The sequence below is a fragment of the Pseudorasbora parva genome, chromosome 6, assembly GCF_024679245.1.
Source record: "Pseudorasbora parva isolate DD20220531a chromosome 6, ASM2467924v1, whole genome shotgun sequence".
Taxonomy (NCBI): domain Eukaryota; kingdom Metazoa; phylum Chordata; class Actinopteri; order Cypriniformes; family Gobionidae; genus Pseudorasbora; species Pseudorasbora parva.
The window spans coordinates 11874643-11896200 of record NC_090177.1 but is presented as its reverse complement, the minus strand read 5'-3'; the positions used below and the strand labels follow the sequence as shown (position 1 = coordinate 11896200).

At 37.5% G+C, this 21558-nt stretch overlaps 1 protein-coding gene across 1 annotated transcript in view; it reads left to right on the top strand.

Annotated features, from left to right (window-relative positions):
- The window catches only part of LOC137078396 (probable phospholipid-transporting ATPase IIA), a 77499-nt gene that overhangs the window by 9982 nt on the left and 45959 nt on the right, over positions 1 to 21558 (top strand). The window contains exons 5-14 of the mRNA XM_067445636.1: positions 2377 to 2435; positions 4161 to 4212; positions 5804 to 5898; positions 7027 to 7107; positions 7223 to 7298; positions 8465 to 8541; positions 8635 to 8795; positions 9148 to 9290; positions 14714 to 14826; positions 18528 to 18734. Of these exons, the coding sequence (XP_067301737.1) occupies positions 2377 to 2435; positions 4161 to 4212; positions 5804 to 5898; positions 7027 to 7107; positions 7223 to 7298; positions 8465 to 8541; positions 8635 to 8795; positions 9148 to 9290; positions 14714 to 14826; positions 18528 to 18734 (1064 nt within the window). The remainder of the gene's footprint in view (positions 1 to 2376; positions 2436 to 4160; positions 4213 to 5803; positions 5899 to 7026; positions 7108 to 7222; positions 7299 to 8464; positions 8542 to 8634; positions 8796 to 9147; positions 9291 to 14713; positions 14827 to 18527; positions 18735 to 21558) is intronic.

Genomic DNA, 21558 nt, shown 5'->3' with positions numbered 1-21558 from the left:
GCATAAATAGTCAAATTAAATCCACATTGTTCACTCTCTTGACTTTGGAGGAAAAATATGATCACAGAAGTTTTTGGTAATGCTGATTTGTCCGCAGTGAAGTTTAGCCGATGATAATGTTGTTACCTGGCTTGTGTGTGTGTGTGTGTGTGTGTGTGTGTGTGTGTGTGTGTGTGTGTGTGTGTGTGATACCTTCTCTTCTTCTGGCTAAATCTGCCTTGCATTCTTTTCTGACTGTTGTGAAAGACAATAGGTGCTGCTTCTCCCTTTAAAGGAGTGTCATTATCACTTCATTTACTTTTGCATAGAAAGAGTCATAGAGATTGCATGACGTGCAGAAAGCACAGCTTTTTGTTTTTTGTTTTTTTTAAATTCAGACTAGTTCAATTTAATTTCGGGCTACCTAAATCTGGAGAGTGCCTGCCCTGAGGTTTTGCAAGCCCTTGTGTGATGCATAAGGAATATTTATAAGGAAGCACAGAATTTCCGGGAAACGCGTTTCACATTCTCTAACAGACCGCCTGCACACACACACACACACACACACACACACACACACACACACACACACACACACACAAAATGTTGTGATGCCAAACAATCCATATTTGCAGTACACTTGCACAATGTTCTCGAATAAATAATTTATTTTTATTGAACAGACACCGACTTTAAATGTTTACGTTCCTAAACGTGATGTGGAACAAAATAAACTGTGATTGGTTGCTTGCTTGCTTTACATATCGGTCTGACGTTCTCTTGGGCGGGCCTTGGCCAGTGAAAGCTGAAATGCAGTCTTTGTTGTAAATGGAATAATAAAACATTTACTCATTTTAAGAAATTGTGCAATTAGTTAAAGAGGGACTTTTCTGGAGGAGGGATTTTTTTGTATTGTGAATGTAGAAGTAGTAATTTGCAAACTTTTCCATGTAACTTCTATGTCCTTGGAATCTCTATGAAATGCAAAAAAAAATAAAACAACAACAATGCATCAATATAGTGCCTTTTTTATTTAGATGAGGCTTGCTAAAGTATGCAGATTCCTCAGCCATAAAGCAGACTGCTGTTTGTGTTTAATTTGAAGTAGGGATGTAAATTGTATCATATACTGGGGGATGAAAAGCATCTGACAATAAAAAAAGAAGAGAACCTCCTGTCGTTTCCATCACACGCCTTCCTTTGATCTGGCAGGCTCTCTTCTCTCATAAACTCTGTGTATGCGCACTCAGCACTAACGGCCTCCATATAAAGCTCATGGAGCAGAGCTGGGGCATTTGCTAGCTACCTGGGAGGGCTTCTGATTGCCCTGCCCAGACCAACAGGGATGAAAAACATCAAAGTTCATCATATTTAAACTGGCCCTCAACTCGTGAGTTTATTAAAAAAAACACCATTAAACGTGGGTGTGGGATTTATGGTCGCAGGTAACACCTCCCGGAGCAGAACACTTTTTAGTTTTTTCCGGTTTCTGGAAGTTAAAAATTTAACCTCTAGGGGTGTGACCTTAAGCCATACTTTGGTTTCTTCTTCTTCTTCTTCTTCAAAAAAAAAAAAAAAAAAGTAGATGATGTGTTGAATTGAAGTAGAATTGAAAGATGATTTGATCGAAACCAAGAATAAATATTAAACAATATAAAATAAATCTGCAAAAATAAAGCATTAAATAAAGCAACTTAAGTGCAATAAAAGTGTTCTTTCATTTCCCAAAAAATGCACATATACATATGTGCTAATGCCTTACATATGCATTGGTAAAGGTCTCCACAGGGGTTAAAGGTCTCTGACCTTTTCCAAACAATTTTAGCTGTGCATTTTCAATGGAATGAGAGATCGTTCTCACAGCACTCTTGTAAAGCTGCATAGGAGACTATTGTTTAAAAACAAATGGAAATCTCATATGTGCTCAGCTTTTGAAAAATCTGAATGGGGACTTAAAGAAGGCTTACATATTTGAATCTTCACTGCAGGTTTGCAATGAAATATGCAGATTTACGACCTCGGCTGAAACCTCCAATAGTTGAATGAATGTTTTTTTCTTTTCTTTTACATTGGTTCCTATTATGCAAGGTTGTGTTGTAAATGAATTGGGGGAGTATACAACTTTTCCGATGCACGATGTGTGAGGAATAAACAGAATTCTCACAGTCATGGAAATCCTGTAAATATCAGGATCTATTTGAAAGATTTCTAGGTGTTTTTTGCTCTGAAATATGCATTTGGCTATAGTTGTCAGTGCATTTTCAGAGTTTGGGCATTGCTGTTTCTGATAGATTGCTTAAATGCTTAAAATGATCATTGTATGCATCAACCACAACTATCACACTTTTTTTTATTTTAAATGTATCGGTTTGATTTAGTCTTTATCTCTCTCCGCAGGAACCGTGAAGGTGAAAAGTAGTGGCATCCAGGTTGGAGATCTTATCATTGTTGAAAAGGTTGGTTTGCTAATCAGCTCAGTCATTGTTAAGGAATTGAGATCTTTTGACAAATGGCATCTCATACCTCTCAATGCTTTAGCTGTTTACCTTCCCTTGAGATTAGGGCAATTTGACCCCGGAGTTGGGCAGCAAGACATAACAGGCATTATATGCATATGTAAAATGAAAAAAGTTTTTTTTTTTCATTTTTAAAAAGTAAATGTAATGTTTTCTCCCATGTAAACACATCAGAGCATAATTTGGTAACAGATCTAAAGATCCAACATAGAACATTCGTATTGTATTTATTTATTAATTCAACTAGCCAGTGGATGAAGAAAGTCTATGATGTATTCAATGCTGAAAAGAGTTGTCAATCATTTTGAATGACTGAAGCATGTGACCCGAGGCCAGTGGTTGGTTATTAGTAATCCTGCCTAATTCCACTCTGGTATTTAGTGTTGCCTTTTGTTCAACTGTTGCCTTTTTTCCATGCGGACTAAAGCCTATTGTAAGGAATTGGTTTCCCCCTACAAAGTCTGAGAACATGAAATTTGAGACACGTCCGCAGTCTCCAATTACCCACCGGGCCAATTTTCTTAAAAATGTTGATTTTACACAGAAAGACGACTCACACATGCCGTGCTCAATCAGGGTTTTGTTAAAAAAGCACTGTAAAATAAACAGTAAAAAAATAAATATTATTAGTGAAGTTAATGTATGAATCTTATAAAAGATCCAGATCAAATTGTTTTCAACCAGAGCCTAAGAACAAACACATTTTATAATTGTAATAGTATGGTTTGCATAAAGTAAATGCATCATGACTTTTTTTCCCCTCTACCTCATTATCATGTATGTCTCAAAGCTTCTGGAATTTACTTTTGAGTTTTTCTGTAATTCATATTATTCCAATTAGGTTACTGTTAGAACAGTATTTTTGTAACAAAATTACTTTATTGACAATTTTTGCATTACTAGCAGGTGATTGGTTGTCATGAACAATGAAAAAAAAAAAAACCTTCAATATAATGTATATCAATATTTTTTTTATTTTTGGGGTGAAATGTCGACTGGATAAATCGGTAACAATTTGCAAGGTTTCATTAGTTAACAAATGTATTGCTCATTGTTAGTTCATGCATTAACTCATTTTACCAAATGAGACCTTATTGTAAAGTGTTACCGATACATCAAATGTGTCAGCAGCTTTCTGTCGGTTTCCAGCAAGCGTTGAATTTCACCAGAACCTTGCTGTAACATGTTTGATCTTCTAACCCTAATCTGTGGAAAATCCAATTGGGTTTAATATTTAGAGGTTGCATGTGGGTTATTGGTTACATATAGAAAAAGCCTAATTGATTAAAAGCGTAGCGCAGGTTTGATATACCGGTGTCACGTCCGATGTTTTGAAACATCTGCCGAGTTTAATAGCGTTGCGAATTCATCTTCTAATAACTACAAACAGAGCTGGGAGTGAAGCGAGGGTCAGGCCGAGTGGAACTGGCGGTCAGAGCTGCCACAGTGGCACCACCCAGTGATTTGCTGCGGGCCGTACTCTTAAAACCAGCCAAATTCTGGTAATTGAGTAGATTAAAGCCAAATAGAACTCTTACAACTAAACCAAGGTGACTGCTGCTGACGACATTCTTGAGTTCGGGCCGTTACTTTTTTATCTTTTACCTTGTTTTTCTCTTTCTCTTCCTCCCCCAATCCCTATCTCTCCCTCCATTCTCTTTATAGAACCAGCGTGTTCCTGCTGACATGATCTTCCTAAGGACCTCTGAAAGAAATGGTAAACATCTGTCGGTCATTCATCCAAACTTCCCAAACAAAAGGGCAGGGGAAATGACATGGCCGCGAGGGCAACTACATGTAGATGGAGGGATTAGCCTAAACCTCGGACATTTAATGAGCTACGCTGAAATTGCCCAGAAAGATGGCATGCATTGCGATTTTGCTGAAATTCTCTTGAACACGCTGACTGTTTTAGATTAGGGTGGCCAGACGGCTGTTTCCGCTGGCATGTTTGTGCTTGTTTAAGAAACATATCAATGCATACATTGGGCAAATTTAATTTCATCTTTACTTTTAGTTAAAAAAAGAATGAGAAACACATTAAACAGAAGACAATTAAATATTTAAAAAAATCACAAATAAACTGAATAGAACATTTTATATGTTTAGGGTCCAATTCTCACTATTAACTATGACTTTTGCCTCAATAAACTCCTAATTACTGCTTATAAATATTTAGTAAGCTAGTTGTTCAGTGGAGGTATTAAGGGATCTAGAATATGGTCATTCAGAATAAAGCATTAATATGTGCTTTATAAGTATTAATAAACAGCCAATGTCCTTGTAATATGCATGCTTATAAGCAACTAGTTCATAGTGACAATTGGACCCTAAACTAAAGTGTTACCTTTATATTTATATAGTAAAAAAGACCCCCTAGTTCTTAAATACCAGTTACTCTTTAATTTATTCCATTAAATCCATGCAGTAATGATTTAGAATTTCATAAGTGTGTTGCTTACTAATAATGTAGAGAAGCATTAGAGTATAATCTTCCATCCTGTGTTGGCACTAATGCCCTCTTGAATGACATTCTTTTTGTCTTTCAAATTTCAAAGCAGCCAAGAGGAAAATCAAGGCATGCAAAGTAGCTCCGAAAATTGAAGAAATAGACACGGCAAACAAATTTTAAGTGCCATCAGGAGCAAAAAAAAATGGATGTGTTTCATCCGAGTAAGAAAATGGAGTAAAGTATTAAGGTGTAGTTGTTTGCTAAATAGATTTGCATTGTTTATAATGCAAGTTTTTAGTCAATTTGGAAAAATTAGTAGCTACTAATTGGTCTAAATAGATCCGATAACCATTTTTTTGGTCACTGGTTATTCTGGAATTCCGCCTGGCTGAGATTTCCTTTTTTTGGGGGGTTGCCAGTAGTAGTTGATGTGTTATTTTTACGGGAAGGGAAGCATTGTTATCTGCCCCGCAGATGGACACCATTAGGCAATTATTAAGAGTCCAGGGTTGAATGGCAAAGCGACATGTCTTTAAATGAGTGGGGGGTGGGTGACATGTCCTATTGGCAGTACTAGCTTTAGGCGTACTGGAGGGGTTTGCCTGACTAACAGTTTAGTTTTGGCTGCAAACACATTTCATTCAATCTCAGCCACTGCGTATGGTGGGTTTTAAGTTATTCTGTAAAACAGAATTAGAAGTGTTACATTACACTGCCCTCTAGAGTTCATCAGACAGACATTACAATACAATGTTCTGGTTAAAAATGTTTCCAGGAACAGTGTTTAGGAATATTAAACCAAAAACTGACTTGTTCATGTATATTTAGACATTTTCCCCTGATTTTTGTCATAAAGGCTCCTGTTTTCTGAGGACTGATCAGTTGGATGGAGAGACCGATTGGAAACTACGCCTCCCTGTGGCCTGTACGCAGAGACTTCCCACTGCTGCTGTGAGTCATCACTCATGATTCATTAGTTTCATGTAAAAATTACACTATTTTGTTGCAGGGAAAAGTATGTTAACACTTAATCTGGAATGAGTTCATCCTACAGTTTGATCTTGGGCCGGCTGCAAAGTTAGTCATCACGTTTCTTTCTTTAAGACTGTTCATTATGGTTTTAAGAGAGTTACATAAAAACTGATTGGTCTAATGTGATACTAACATGTAAGACTGTTTGCCTCGCCCCTCACATGTAAAGCAATATTTAACAAATCTCATCTGCATGTGTCATCACAAAATGTATATATATATTATATATATATACACATCCCGCCACATCCCGCAGATTATTGGGCCCAAAAATAGGGCTTATAAAATATATATATATATGTATATATGTATATTTATTAGCTCCAGTCTGTTAATTGCGACTACAAAGCTAGCGGGCCACACACTTCAAGATTATAAGTCCTATTTTTGGGCCCAACAATCTGCGGGACGTGGCCCGATTAGAGGCTTCTCGCAACCGACTTTTTGTCCAATTGTGGGGTGTCCTTACAATTATTTTACTGTTCCCGATCGTGCTGGAGCCTGCACAATCCCAAATATCAGACATGTTCTCTGATATGATACCTACGATAGCCAATAAGAGTGGGCAAGTGCTAACATGCCATAAAAGTGGAGTCTTGAAAAAGATCACCCATAGCCTTTTTTTCTCTTTTGTTTTTCTTCCCGTAAAACAAAACTCACGCCAGCAGAACCAGCTGACGCATTGATTGTCCTCTGTTTGTTTTTCTTCACGTCACATTTGATCTTGCGAGTCTCCGTAAGATCTCGTCTCACTGTTAAAATGTTACTACAGTCGACAGTTGTGTGCTCTTGCAGTCTGGATAAATCATGCATCTGGAGGATTATAATGCCAAAAATCTGTTGAGACTGCCCTTATGTCTGTGATTTGAAAATCCTCTAGTGTGTCCCAGGCATGAAGATATTAAGATGATATAAACATTAACATCATGTTTTTCTGTAAAGCTGCTTTGAAACTGTGTTTTGTGAAAAGTGCTTTACAAATAAATTTGACTTGCTATTTGTGTTGTCATGATCCATTTCTTTAAGCCGTTTTATTTGTTTCCTCAGGATCTACTGCAGATCAGGTCATTTGTTTATGCTGAAGAACCGAACATTGACATCCATAATTTCATCGGTACCTTCACTAGAGTGAGTACTCGTCGTCGCTCGAGTATAGTTGCATCCGAGAGCTTGCGTTGTTTGACAACTGTTGCAAAACCCACATGGCTTGACATGTTTATGTTTTGTGTTTTACTTCTGACAGGAAGATGGAGACCCTCCCGTCAATGAAAGTCTGAGCATTGAAAACACTCTTTGGGCGAGCACTGTCATTGCTTCTGGTAAACGAAAGAGAATCATTTCTAAATGATAATATCAAATAGGGGTGTGCGATATGTATCGTTTACAATAATATTGTAATTTATTGTTTTAATGATGTGCCAGCTGACCTCAAGTATGTCACTCGCTTTGCAAAAAACTATAAAACAGTTCAATAAATAATACGTTTTTAAATTTTTAGTTTTTAAGTTTTTAAGCAAAATATTATATTGCATTCACCCAAAATTTTATGTTTAAAGTTTAATGAATGATGCCATAGAATGTTTCCATCCAAGTTGCAAATTTAACTTATAAGTGAAATTGGAATATTGTCTAAAATATTTGTGAATAATGAATCGTTTCCATCCTATGTGTTCGCCACTTCCTGGGAAATTGGTCCGCTGGTTAGTCCAGTTGTCTAATCACATCTTCTGAGGAGGCAAAGTCATTTAAAAAAAAAAAAAATGTTTAGTTTAATTTTAGTGCATCAAGGGATTTCAAATATGTTTCCATCATAGTTTACATACGTCTTCTTATCGGATTTTTTCTTTTCTTTTGAGCATATTAATGCACATTTGTTTTTATTTTTGTGCATCTTGCCATGACCTTTCCATCCAGCTTGTTTTGTGTGTGTGTGCGTGTGTGTGTGTGTGTGTGTGTGTGTGTGTGTGTGTGCTTGTTTTTGTGAAATATAAGGACACAAATGTGTAATGACATGGGTTTGACATAGATATTACAAGGAAAGGGTGAAATATAAGGACATTACCAACTTTGCAAAAGGCTTATAAATCATACCTGATGAGATTTTTTGAGAGAGTAAAAATGCAGAATGTTTCCTGTGATGGGTAGGTTTAGGGGCAGGGGAAGTGTAGTGGGATAGAAAATTACGCCTATGGAATGTCCCCACATTTCACAAAAACAAATGTGTGTGTGTGTGTGTGTGTGTGTGTGTGTGTGTTGTATGTGTTTGTGTTTTATGTTTGTGTGTGAGTGATGGTCCAAAATTCACATCAAAATTAATGAAAGGAAACCGAATATCCCAGAAAATATCAAGATATTATATTTCTGTCAATATCACACACCTCTAATCATAAAGTGGCTTAATGGTTCTCAGCCATCTACTTATGTGAAAAGCAGCACCATTGGCTTGTTGGATAATCCTCAGAAATGTTTTGTCCTTTAATCCAAGGCACAGTAGTCGGGGTGGTGATTTACACCGGTAAAGAGCTGCGGAGTGTAATGAACACCTCAAACCCAAGACATAAGGTAAAATGAGCAGTATCATAAAGTCAAAAAAATCTTAGACAAGTTTTGAGAAATATGTGTAGCACTTATTGTGTATGTGATGTGTTTTTGCAGATTGGCCTGTTTGACCTGGAAGTGAACTGTCTGACGAAGATCCTGTTTGGTGCTCTGGTGGTGGTGTCACTGGTCATGGTGGCTCTGCAACATTTCGCTGGTCGCTGGTATCTCCAGATCTTCCGCTTCCTTCTGCTCTTCTCCAACATTGTCCCTATCAGGTAAAAGTTTTTTCTCCTTGTCTGAAAAATCGAAAGCTGTTTCGTTCAGTTTGACACACAAGTTCAGACATTTAGAAAATTTGTATATTGTTTTTAAATTTGTTCGTAATCAGAATGTATTGATTTCTCACACACTGAATGTCTTGTAATGCTTGATATGATGATTATTAAATGGTATTATCCTGAAATTTGAATACATATGGGCAACATATCAACCTGTGCATTGGACTTTCAACAGTCCTCATATGTGACACGGGTTTGAATCTAGTTCCCCGTTCTTTCATAATTTACTGTTCTTTTTCCTAAAAGTGTCATTAAATACTCATTTAAAGTACTCATTCTTTATTTGCAGTTTGCGTGTGAATTTGGACATGGGCAAAATGGTGTTCAGTTGGATGATTAAGAAAGATTCTAAAATCCCCGGGACGGTGGTTCGAGCCAGCACCATACCAGAGCAGCTGGGACGGATCTCTTATCTGCTCACTGACAAAACTGGTATGATTTACTTTTCTGCTCCATGAACTAAAGCCTTGCAGTGACCTGAGGCATATTACAAAGCCTGAATTCTGAATTAAATTCTAGTCAGAATGTGAGTCTGATACTGCTCCATTGGGCTGTAATTATGGGGCGTGTTTCAACCGAACCAGGAAAAGCGTCAATTGGATAGGCCTACAGCCAATCAAAGCAAAGGAGCGATGCATACCGCTAGTTGTCAAATGTCAACAGAACTCAACTGGACTGTGTTGCCAAATCTGCGTTTTTTCCCGCGGGTTGTTTTCCATGTCTGCTGGTTGAAGCGACCTCAATTATGTGAAATATAGACCCAGGAATGCGAATTTTAGCGGGCAACCTTGCCAAAATAACACACATTTTACCCTTAAATGGCATTTTTCTCTGGAGAACCCCCCCTGAGAAGCTTTTGTTTTGGGCTATTAGTCGGCGGGTTTTGTTGTAAAATCTTGGCAACCCTGTCTGCACGCGTGCTGCAATAAACGCTCTTTGCCGGTGTTGTAAAAAATTTTTTTTAAGGATAACTTACACAGTTACTTACCAACATGATCATCATTTCAGAGAGAAATAGTGAAGGTGAATGCATATACAAACAAGCTCTCTGTTTAGGATTTGAACAAATAATTACTCCTCTATGGATCAAGTCCAGACCGAACTGGCCAAGCTCAAATGTTGTGGGCGGGACTGAGTTCAGCTGGCATCCAGGCTATATCATATATGTAATTACAGAACTTTAAAGTCAGCATGAAACGGAAGTGGCCATAGTCTTTTTTTTCCATATTGTGACATGTCAGAGTGAATCAACTACTTGAACAAGAAAAAGGGCGGGACTTGATTTTGTCCATGGGAAATTGATTGGATGGTTTGCTATTTGTGATAGTCTGCCGTTGTCATACTCAAGATTCAGATTCTAGTCAGAATCAGGGTCTGATACTGCGCCACTGGGCTGTGATTATGGGGCGTGTTTCAACCGAACCAGGAAAGAAAATGCTTCTGCACTCAATTGGATAGACCTACAGCCAATCAGAGCAATGGAGTTAGTGACAAATGACGCATAGTTGTCAGCAGAACTCAACTGCAAGCATGCTGGAAGAAGTAGAAGATGAATGTAAAAAATTATTTAAGGATACACAGAGTACTTACCAACACCATCATATTTTTGGAGGGAAATGGTAAAGGTGAATGCATTTATGAACAAGTTCTCAGTTTAGGATTAGAACGAATTGAACCCAAGCGTTCATTGGGGATGTGGATGATTATGTTACTGTTGATGATCTGTCCATGATCGTATAAAGCCAGCCCTGACAATTTGATTGGTCCGAACAGCTCTGGTTTGAGCATAGTTGCTCCACAACAGATCAAGTCCAGACCGATCTTCCCAACCGTAAAATGTTGTGGTCCCTAAGTTCGACTGCCATCCAGGCTATATTTGTGGCTCTCATGTGAGTGACAGGTTGCCCCGCCCTCGTGCCAGTTATTTTGATTAAAGATTACAAGGGAAAATTAATTAAAAATAACAATGTTGAGCACGGATACATCTTTTATAATAAATACAGCAAACAAGAATTGTCCATTTCGATTTAATAATGACTGTACATGAACTGTAAAAGCATATTTAAATATTTGCATTAGGGCTGTCCTCGACTAAGGATTTAGACAATCGAATCAGAATTGTCGAATCTCTCTATGGTCGACTGATAGTCGAATCATCTGTGTGTGTGAATGGGTTGGGAGGGGAACGACATTGTCAGCAGAAGGGTAAAACTATTTTTATTTTCCTTTACACACTACACACAGCAACAACCTTTTATAAAGCGACCAAAACTGCCTGCCAACTGACAGACGAACTGACAATGGCTTTCTTATTTAGGTTTAAATAGCCTAAAAGGTAATGTGGTGGATAACATTCATAAACCGTTTTCTCATAACATGTTAAAGCCGCGATCGAAATACAGAACATCACACAAATATATAAAAGAACATTTTGATAAATAAACCTAAAAAAATACCTGCCTAGAGAGGAAAAGAACACTTTGAGTGCGTTTACATGCACGTTCTGAAGCCGATTGTGCCTAAAGCGGGTGAAGACGTACGTGAAGCTCAGCCCCGCGCGAGGATCAGGATCTCACTCACACCGCCACCTGACGCGCACATTATATACACGTGAGCTCAATTTTGAATTGACCGACAGATGAACTGCACGAAAGCGCTCTGTGGTGCAGCAGGATTTTAAACAACTTCCTGAGTGGCCGCGGACAGGCGCTGACATCGCACACCGATGCTCAGCTGAGCGCCGCGACACGTCTTTAAAATATTGAGCACCCCCATATTGCCAAAATGGTATGATCCTCGTTTCATAACACCCGCGAAGATTCGACCATGAGATCGGTGGTCGAATCAGGCTCCGCATATCGATGCATCGAATCTTCGACTATTCGGGGTCACCCCTATTTTGCATTTTTTATTCAAAGTGACAAAAGCTGACAGATTTCAGTGAAATTTGTAATGCATTTACCTTAAACATAATGCAATGCATACTGCTGTTCAAAAGTTTGATGTTGGTAAGATAAAAAAAAAAACAAAAAAAAACTTTTTTAAAACATTAAATCGACCAAAACAGGGGAAAAGTATGGAAATTGATTCAAGTAAATTCTGTGTCTGGAAGAGTATTGAAAAATATTTGCATTTTCAGAATATTGCCCCTATTTCATTTTCACTAATAGAAAATTAAGAATTGAATGAAAATAATTGTAACGATGTTCGTAGATTGGAAGGAAGGAGGCGGGAACCGGCGAACGTTCAACAAACTTTAATGTAAAAATAAATAAACGTTATAACGTTACTGTAGTGTACAGCAGAGCAGGACCGAGTGTTGTGGAGCTGAGCACGGCTGCTGGAGCGATTGTTAAACAAATACCTGCCTCGTGAATACCGGGACTTTTATCAGGACGGGACGGGACACATTCGCCGGGTGCCTGCACTGATCCGCTCTTCCAGTCATGATTATGAGGTAATGCAGCTCTGTTTATCATATTAGATACATTTAAGTGTGTTCAAAATGATGTTATGACGTTACTCCGTGCGCTCACTTGTTCACACTGCTAAGAGTAAAGCGCTCCTGCCAAATAAAACCCGAAACCGAGGGTAGCGCAGATATGATTGCGTCAGATATGATTGCTTTGACAGGCGACTTCCTCAAACACTATGCTGACACGTCCCGGTCCTTAGTTAAAATTGAAATGATCTCACAATTTACAAATACTTGGAAACATTTGGGATATTGTAGGTACTCAACTGAACAAAATATATAACACTGACCTAGTGGTTTTTGGATATTTTACTACAAAAATGCTACATAGTGCACCTTTAAACTTAGCATATAGGAAATTGCACACTGCGCCACCTATTGCACCATCTGCCCATTTCGCGGTGTGGTTTCTTGGCCAACACACAGTATTCGTTAAAGCAGACGAGTCCTTGAAATATAATGTACTTCCCTAACAAACAACACATTTTCAACACTTTTTCACATTACCAGTTATTATTATAGACCCTTAAACTTGGCAAATAAGACAATGCACACATAATATATATCAATATTTTTTATTTAGGTGCTCTGTATGTTTTCATGTTGAGAAAATCAAGTAAAAAAAACCCAGAGAAAATAATAACATTTACAGATGACTGTACAAAATATAATATAAAGCGGAAAATAATACTGTATGAACCACTTGTTTAAACTATGGTCTGAAAACCTCAGAGAGGTCTGGAAATTGGTGTCTGGAAAAGTATGTAATGAAGTGGAGTCTGAAGAATAATGTGACAATGAAGCTGAAAATTCAGCTTTGATCACAGATATAGATTACATTTTAAAATATATTCAAATAATAAAGGTGTTTTTATTGTAATAATGCTTCACAATATTACCGTTTATTTTCCAACTGAATTTTAAAATAAATGCAGCATTGATGAGCAAAAGAGACATCATCTTAATGATGAAAAAGATCATCTTAATGACTCCAAACTTTTGAACGGAAGTGTATTTCAAAGTAGAATATGCTGTAGGAAATATATCCCCCACGCGCATTGAGATGGTTAAGATGCACTGCGTTTGCTCCGAGGCAGGCAACACACACTTTTTTCTAGTTATCTTTATATAAGGTCAAGTTAATTGTAAGAATGAACATTTGTATGTGACTCACGAGACGGGAAAAGGGAAGTCGTGGGTCTGACAGTTAAATTTATGTTTCTTAATGCAAGGGGCTTTTCTGAATGAACCAAAGCAGAAATGAGACCATTATGCTGGTGTTTGAGAGTTGATAGTGTTGAAGTGTTTTTGAAAGTTTTCCCCGGTAGCTCACAGGTAGCTGAGGCTCTAGCCATGGGGCTTAAACCTGTGTGCTGAGAGCGCAGACATGCCACTTATTACAGCCACAAATCAGAGATGACCTGAAGGCTCTCATCCTCACACACTTACCACACAAGAGTCAGCCTGTAAAATTGCGGCCTCTTTCCCACACAGACGCTGATGTAGCTTGACTGAACCAGTGAATAAAGAGGGTCAGAGGTCATCGTAATGTAAGGGGTAGACCAGCGACGCCTGACTGAAATACTACTGAGAGGGACTGTTTAAGAGTGGCCGATGCAAGAGGTGTCAGGAAACAAACCTGAGGCTCTTTGTCATTAACAAGCCATTAGTGTTAATATTGTTTAGTTTGAGTTTTTGGCTACAGGAAGTGCATGTCTATCAGGGAAGATTGTTAGAGGTTGATGCTTCTTTTCACAGATTTTTCTCTGTTATCGTTTATGTTGCATACTGTCTACTGATTGTTGTTTAGGAAGATCTTCATGTGGGTCTTTGAATTGAGATCTCGATTATTATTTGTGCAGCTCCTCTGTATAGCTTTTATACATTTTTGTTTTATTTTAGTACATCAGGTACTACCTTTAAATAAAGTGTAACCTAAGTTTTTACGATTTTAATTTTAGTTATAATTACCCTGTTGTGATCTAGACATTTGATCTTATTTATATATATATATATATATATATATATATATATATATATATATATATATATATATATATATATATATATATATATATATATATATATATATATATATATATATATATATATATATAATTTTTTTTTTTTTTTTTTTTTTTTTTTTTTTTTTAAAGCTTTAATTGTATTTTTTTGTTTTAGCTTTCAGTTTCAGTAGTTTTAGTAGATCAATCTAATATTTATATTTCAGCTTTATTTCAATGAACAAAAATTATTTTTAATCATTTTAGTTTTAGTTAATAACAACACTGAAAGTTACTAACAACATCTGCTGAAATGAATACTTTAGCAGATCTGTTTATTTAGGCGGTATGGGTCATAATGTTAATGGTTTTTACAGGGACCCTCACTCAGAACGAGATGGTGTTCAGACGACTCCATCTTGGAACTGTGGCATACGGGATGGACTCCATGGATGAAGTGCAGAGTCACGTGTTCACCGCGTACACTCAGGTATTCCCAGGATTCCCTGCATTAGTGTTATTTTTGTCAACAATTATTTTTTAATTTAGTCTTTGTTTTAGTATTGTGTCAAATGTGCTTTTTAGTTTTTATCATACAGTTGTGGTCAGAATTATTGGCACCCTTGGTAAATATGATAAAATATGTCTGTAAAAATAAATCTGCAGTGTTTATTCTTTTGATCTTATATAACTTTTCATTGAAGTAAAAGAATTGAAAGTGGGGGGTAAATCATATTATCAAATACTTTTTTTCCGAAACTCTTTCTCTCCGAAATTCTCCATAATTATTGGCACCATTTATTAAATTTTTTTTGCAACCTCCTTTTGCCAAGATAACAGCACTGAGTCTTTTCCTGTAATGCCTGATGAGTTTGGAGAATACCTGACAAGATATCAGCGATTATTCCTCCATACAGAATATCTCCAGATCCTTCAGATTCAGGGCAGAAGCTTCATTTTGTGCTCAGTGACACATTTGTGTGTTTATTTTGATGTTTGTTTTGGATCGTTGTCCTGATGGAAGATCCAACCAATGGCCCATTATAAAATTTCTAGCAGAGATCGTCAGTTTTTTTTTCATTTTTATCTTTTGGAATTTGTTACAATCCAATCTATCTTAACAAGATGTCCAGGACCTCCAGCAAAAAAATAGGCCCACAATATTAAAGTGTATGTTTGCACCAAAGCCTTCTGGTTAAAAAGCTATTTTTATAGTTTCATCTGACCACAGAACCAGGTCCATTTTGAATTTTCAGTCGTGTCTGACAACTGAATATGCTAGAGTTTGTTTCTGGATGAGCAAGAAGGATTTTTCTTGAAACCCTCCCAAACAACATGTGGTGATGTAGGTTTTTTGTTATTGCATTTTTTTGTTTTGCTTTTTGCTTTTCTGCACCCAGATGCAACCTTGCACACGCACACACACACACACACACACACACACACACACACACACACACACACACACACACACACACACACACACACACACACACACACACACACACACACACACACACACACACACACACACACACACACACACACACACACACACACACACACACACACTAGCAGCCTTGCACACACACACACACACACACACACACACACATGCAGCCTTGCGCACACACTCTCATGCATACACAGTTACACATGCAGCCTCGCACACACTCACTCTCTCACCCACGCTCACATGCACACTCATAAGTGCGTACACACTCACGCTTCTCATTTTACGCTAGCGCAAGTGGAAGTGTGATAAATGATGTCAGAAGTGAATTATGGTCTATTACTGCAAGGATGTAACGTTTATTTTCAACTCCCTTATAATGTGCCATGGTCATGGGTTGGATTACCAGGGAATGCCTGAACTAATAAAATCTGTACGTTAAAGGCAATGGGAGTTGTTTTGGATAAAAGTGTCTGCCACATGTGTAAATGTATCGTATCTATGACATAGAATTACTTGATATATGATTTTGGTCATACCACCCACATTTACTATGCAGATTTGGATGCAGCCTGTCACTGTATAACCGGCCTGTTTAGAACAGCTGGTTACAAAGCACAATTGTTTAGCTTTTGTCCAGAAAAAAGAGCCAAGTCCTCGTAAAATGAGTCCCTTTCACCTCTTACTGATATGTTTAGTCCGTTTGACACCAGAGGTCAGTGAGGCAGGAAACCAGGGTCACAAGTACTCCGGCCTCTCAATAGCTTATACGAACTTATAAACTCTGTCATTAGCTCTCGGAAATGTGTGCTCTATAAATAGTAGCTCAGTGCTAAAGGTAATTGTTCATATATGTAACACATCTGGGAGCGTTTATGAGTCCTTTTTCAGGATATTAACATGGGTCAGTTTATTAGCAATTATTTTGATCAACCCAAAGTACTCATTTTTGCTTCAGATCTGGTCATAGAGACTGTTTGAGATACCTCATTTTGAAAAATTCTGCATCATACATACTTTGTAGAGAAAGCAATCCTAGGATGCATTGTGACAAACTGACCCCAATATATCTAGATATTAATGTTTACTCACATTTAATTCACTAACTAAAGTATTAATAAAATAGTTTAGTGTACTTAAAAATGGTCTATTTTAATACATATTTTTATGTTATGTATGTTTATTCGTTTAACTGCAATGTTTGTACGATTTTGTATGGTTTTAGAAAGAAGTCTGTTATGCTCACCACAGATGCATTGATTTGATCAGAAATACAGTAAAAAAAAATTTAAAATAACTGTTGTAATGTGTGTTAAAATGTAATTTATTCATGTGATCAAAGCTGTATTTTCAGTATAATTACTCTAGTCTTCTGTGTCATATGATCTTTCAGAAATCATTCTAAAAGGAGGATTTGATGATCAAGAAACATTTAGGATTATTATCCGTGTTGAAAACATTTGTGGCGCTTTATATTTTTGTGGAAACTTGATACATTTATTCCCAGAATGAACAGTTCAGAAGAACATTTATTTGAAAACAGAATTTTTTGAATATTGTAAATCTCTATGCTGCAAACGTTTTAATGGTATTATAATAAAAAAAATGCATTTCACTCACCAATTAGGGTATTTAAAGAGTTAGAATGTGTTTGATGAATAAACATAATTTACCAAATTATAAAAAAAACAAAACAAACATAATTTACCACATTATTTGAAAAATATTTAACACACGTTCATGAAAGCACCACAATGCGTGTGTTGTGTTGACGTGAGAGCAGATGTTGTTGCATGAACATGTATTGGAGATATTTTGTATAAAAGTGGTAAATTGCGTTTTTTTGCACAAAAGCAATCATGTCGCTTCACAAAATTGAGGTTGAACCACTGGAGTCACATGGATGACTTTATTTTCTTTAATATATTTCTAGGTCTTAAAAGTGGTAGTTGCGTAGCTGTCGGTGAAGGGACAGAAAGCTCTCAGATTTAGGGGTGATGAATTGAGAAATCAACTTTCCCTTGAGCTTTTGATATATAAAAGGTCATGGTAATATAAGAATATCCTGAAAGTTTCAGAGCTGAAAACTTCCTTGTTAGTCAAAGAAAAGCTTTTATAGACGCCAGGCTCAGCAAACATTCGTGTGCTTTATACTGACATCATTGCACGATGAAACGCCGCCTCTACCGCGCATCTAATCCAGTAGCCACGCCCACCGACTCATGGAGGGCTTATATCGTACGATCTTGCGGGCTATGTGTAATATAAAAATAATAGTCCAATCAATCGCGGGTCGATGAGAAATAAATCATTGTGTTTGTTTGATAAAGATGTTTACAAGCCCTGTGAGAATCATTCTGGTTGCCGCTTCTCCCTCAATCTCTCCTCTCCGTCATGTGAACTGACAGGGGAGCTGAAGCTCATTAAAAAAGCAAATTTTATCCAATCCTAGCTGTGGGCGTTTACTTCTAAGTATTTAGTGCGTCACACCCATCAAAACCCAGCGTTCAGGAGAGAGCATCAAAACCAGTGTAGAAAATAGCCTATTACTTATTAGTTATGATGTTTTTGAATGTAAAAACCACACGAACATCATTAGTTGACCTCAAACAACAGTATAAAAAAATACAAAAATTCCAATTCATGACACCTTTAAAATATAGATTTTGTGTTCTGAAGTTGAACGAATGTCTTGTAGGTTTGGAACGAGACAAACATGTAAAACCGTATCTCCACAGCCTCCTCATGACCAGGCCTCTCGAGCACCGGGCGCCACCAAAGTGAGGAAGACCATCAGCAGTCGAGTGCACGAGGCAGTGAAGGCCATCGCGCTGGTGCACAATGTGACCCCGGTGTACGAGTCCAACGGTGTGACGGATCAAGCGGAAGCTGAACAGCACTATGAAGACACCTGCAGGGTTTACCAGGCCTCCAGTCCTGACGAGGTACCACAGTCTCATTCATGATGATACTGGCCGTTACTCTAAAATATCCCTTATAGAAAATAACTAGGTAACACTTTACAATAAGGGTTTATTAGTTAGCACTACTTAAGTTAACATGAACTAAGAACACTTCTAACACTTCTAAATGAATACATTACAATAAGGTTTCATTTGTTAACGGTAGGTAAAGTGTTACCAATAACCAGAAAATAACCATGGCCATTTGAATTATTAAAATACTCTTTCAACTTAAACATAAGCTAAACATTTTTGTGCTCAATAAATCAATCAAAAAATTGTTCTTGTGTATGTGACAATTTACGTGATGTTTTTCCAGTCTTTCACACAGATTTGTAAAAACATTCTTAAGCCTGTTGCTGTTAAATACAGCCTCATTTTCATTTTTGTTGAACTAATCATGCCGTCTACTCTGACTAAGGTCTATATCCTCCATTGGGCTCCATTTAAAGAATAATTGTAGTGTAATTCTTTAACTTGTGGAAGTTATCCTTCATTTTACTTTAAATTAATCATTTGTGAGTCAACACGTATTTTATCCTCCTCTGCACAGGTATTAGATTATTCACAAATGATGAGTCTTTGGCATGATAACTTCTGCAGATGCGGCGTCTCATATTTGAGCATTTTCTGGGCACACAAACCGAATCATTTGGGCCAGGAGCAAGTGACTCATGCAGTGATCAATTGACCCATGCTGTGGTTACGTAGGCACCAAGCGCATCATTACTGGTTTGGTTTTAACCACTGCATGCCAGCACACTGAGTCTATGTACGTTCAGGGAGACGTTGACTAAATGCTTTCACGTTCTGTAGCCCCGACATTTGTCAGAAAGACGTGACGCAACGACTGGTATTATTTTAGAGACATTTGTTGCTTCTCTAGCCATGCTTTTTTGCTGATATTAAATTAGATTAATTTTAATACATGCCTAAAGTTTTTAGAATTGTAATATTTCTGTTCATGTTGGCTTCATACTTTTTTGAAGCCAAATGTTTTAATTTAATGACTCTAAAACGTTAAAGGTGCCCTAGAATGAGCTAAAACAATATGTTAAATTGTTCTCTGATATCTCTGGGTATATGGCTTATTTAAGGGCAAACATTGTCCAGATACAGTTTTACAAGTCCATTTACAACCCTATAAATTGTCCCTAGGATGTAATGCTCTGTTTTTGCCTTATTTGGAATTGGAGGAGTCATGAATATTAATGTTGAGCTCTGCTTTGATAGGCTTATTTCAGCAGCTCACAGCAGTTGAGTTGTTCAGCGAAGCGGCTCGTGAGTCCTGACGGCCCTGACAAAACACAGACCGACTGAATGACACTTTAAGCAGAACATCTCAAATGGAGATTGATAAAATGCAACTTAATTGGTGTTTTCAGATCATCCGTGTGCGAGAAAGAGCTTGTGTTCGTGCGGTTGCCAGATTTCAGAAATTAAATCCCCCAAACAGAGCTTTTCTGTGAAAAGAACAAAGGATCGCGTGAACGATCTGTAAGCAACGTATCTACGGTTGTAATTTGTAGTACAAAATAATTAGGGCCGGGACTCGATTAAAAAAATTAATCTAATTAATTAGAGGCTTTGTAATTAATTAATCGAAATTAATCGCATTTTAATCGCATATAAATATTTGACCTGAGAACAATGAGAAGTAATTTTTCACATGTATTTTTAGTATACCATTGAATAATGACTGAATACATAAGCTTAATCAACAAAATATTGTTTATTTATTTCAGTCCAGCAGACCAGCGCAATGTTTGCCATTAAGTGTAGCAAAAGCATATTTGTGATATTTGAGGCTCGATGTACTGCGGTGATACGCAAATTCCTTGTTGTATAGCTTGCACACAACCGTGCTCTTGACGACGCTTCCATTCTTTCGTTTTTTAAAACAAAATTTCCCATCCACGGGGCCGAGCAAAGCGCTCATCAGCTTCTTCGTTCATGTTCGCTCATGCCCTGCGTCTCAATCAGCTCCCTAGTTCCCTAGTCAGGGCACTGATCAGGACATAAGTCAATGGGCTGACTCCCTGATCAGTGCCCTGACTACTGAACTAGGGAGCTGATTGAGACGCACCCAAGGTTTGTTGTTGTCTTGACTCCGGAGCATAGGCTCCGGAGCGCTAGTTGGTGTTCCAGTATAATCGGTCCGTCGAAACTGATTCATTGAAAAACGTTCGGCGGTGCAAAAATAAATGCGGTTAATTTTTTTTAATTTTTTTGCGTAATTAATTAACGCGTTAAAGTCACGTAATTAATTAATCTTAATTAACGCGTTAAAGTCCCGGCCCTAAAAATAATATTACCCTTTGTCATTAGACAAACTATTTAGTTTGGTATGGTACTTTAGGAGTTTCCTATTGTTACTGTAAGCATCTTGAGTTATCTAGACAATGCTGTCTCTCTAAGAAACTTTCAATTTAATCAGAAATTGTTTAAACAGCTAGTCATTAAGTGGATAAATCACTACTTACTGCTTGCAGGAATACAGTTGCCCCTTTCTTCATTTTAAGACGCTGAGTGAAGCTTGCTTGAAATGGGCCGAACAAACGAACGATTTGTTGTGGTATCCGATTATAATAAACCTCAACCATGACTGTTGACATATGAAAAGTCCTCACGTCTCCTGCACAGCCTGAACATGACGTGTCATGAGAGCTGCCGTTTTTGCTAAATTAGGGTCTTGTTTACCTGCAGTCTCCATGATTCGGCTCTGTCAGTTCCACCTGACAATGAACATGTTTGGACAGATGCAAATGTTGGGGGCGTGCATATACAGATCCCCAACGCTTGTGTC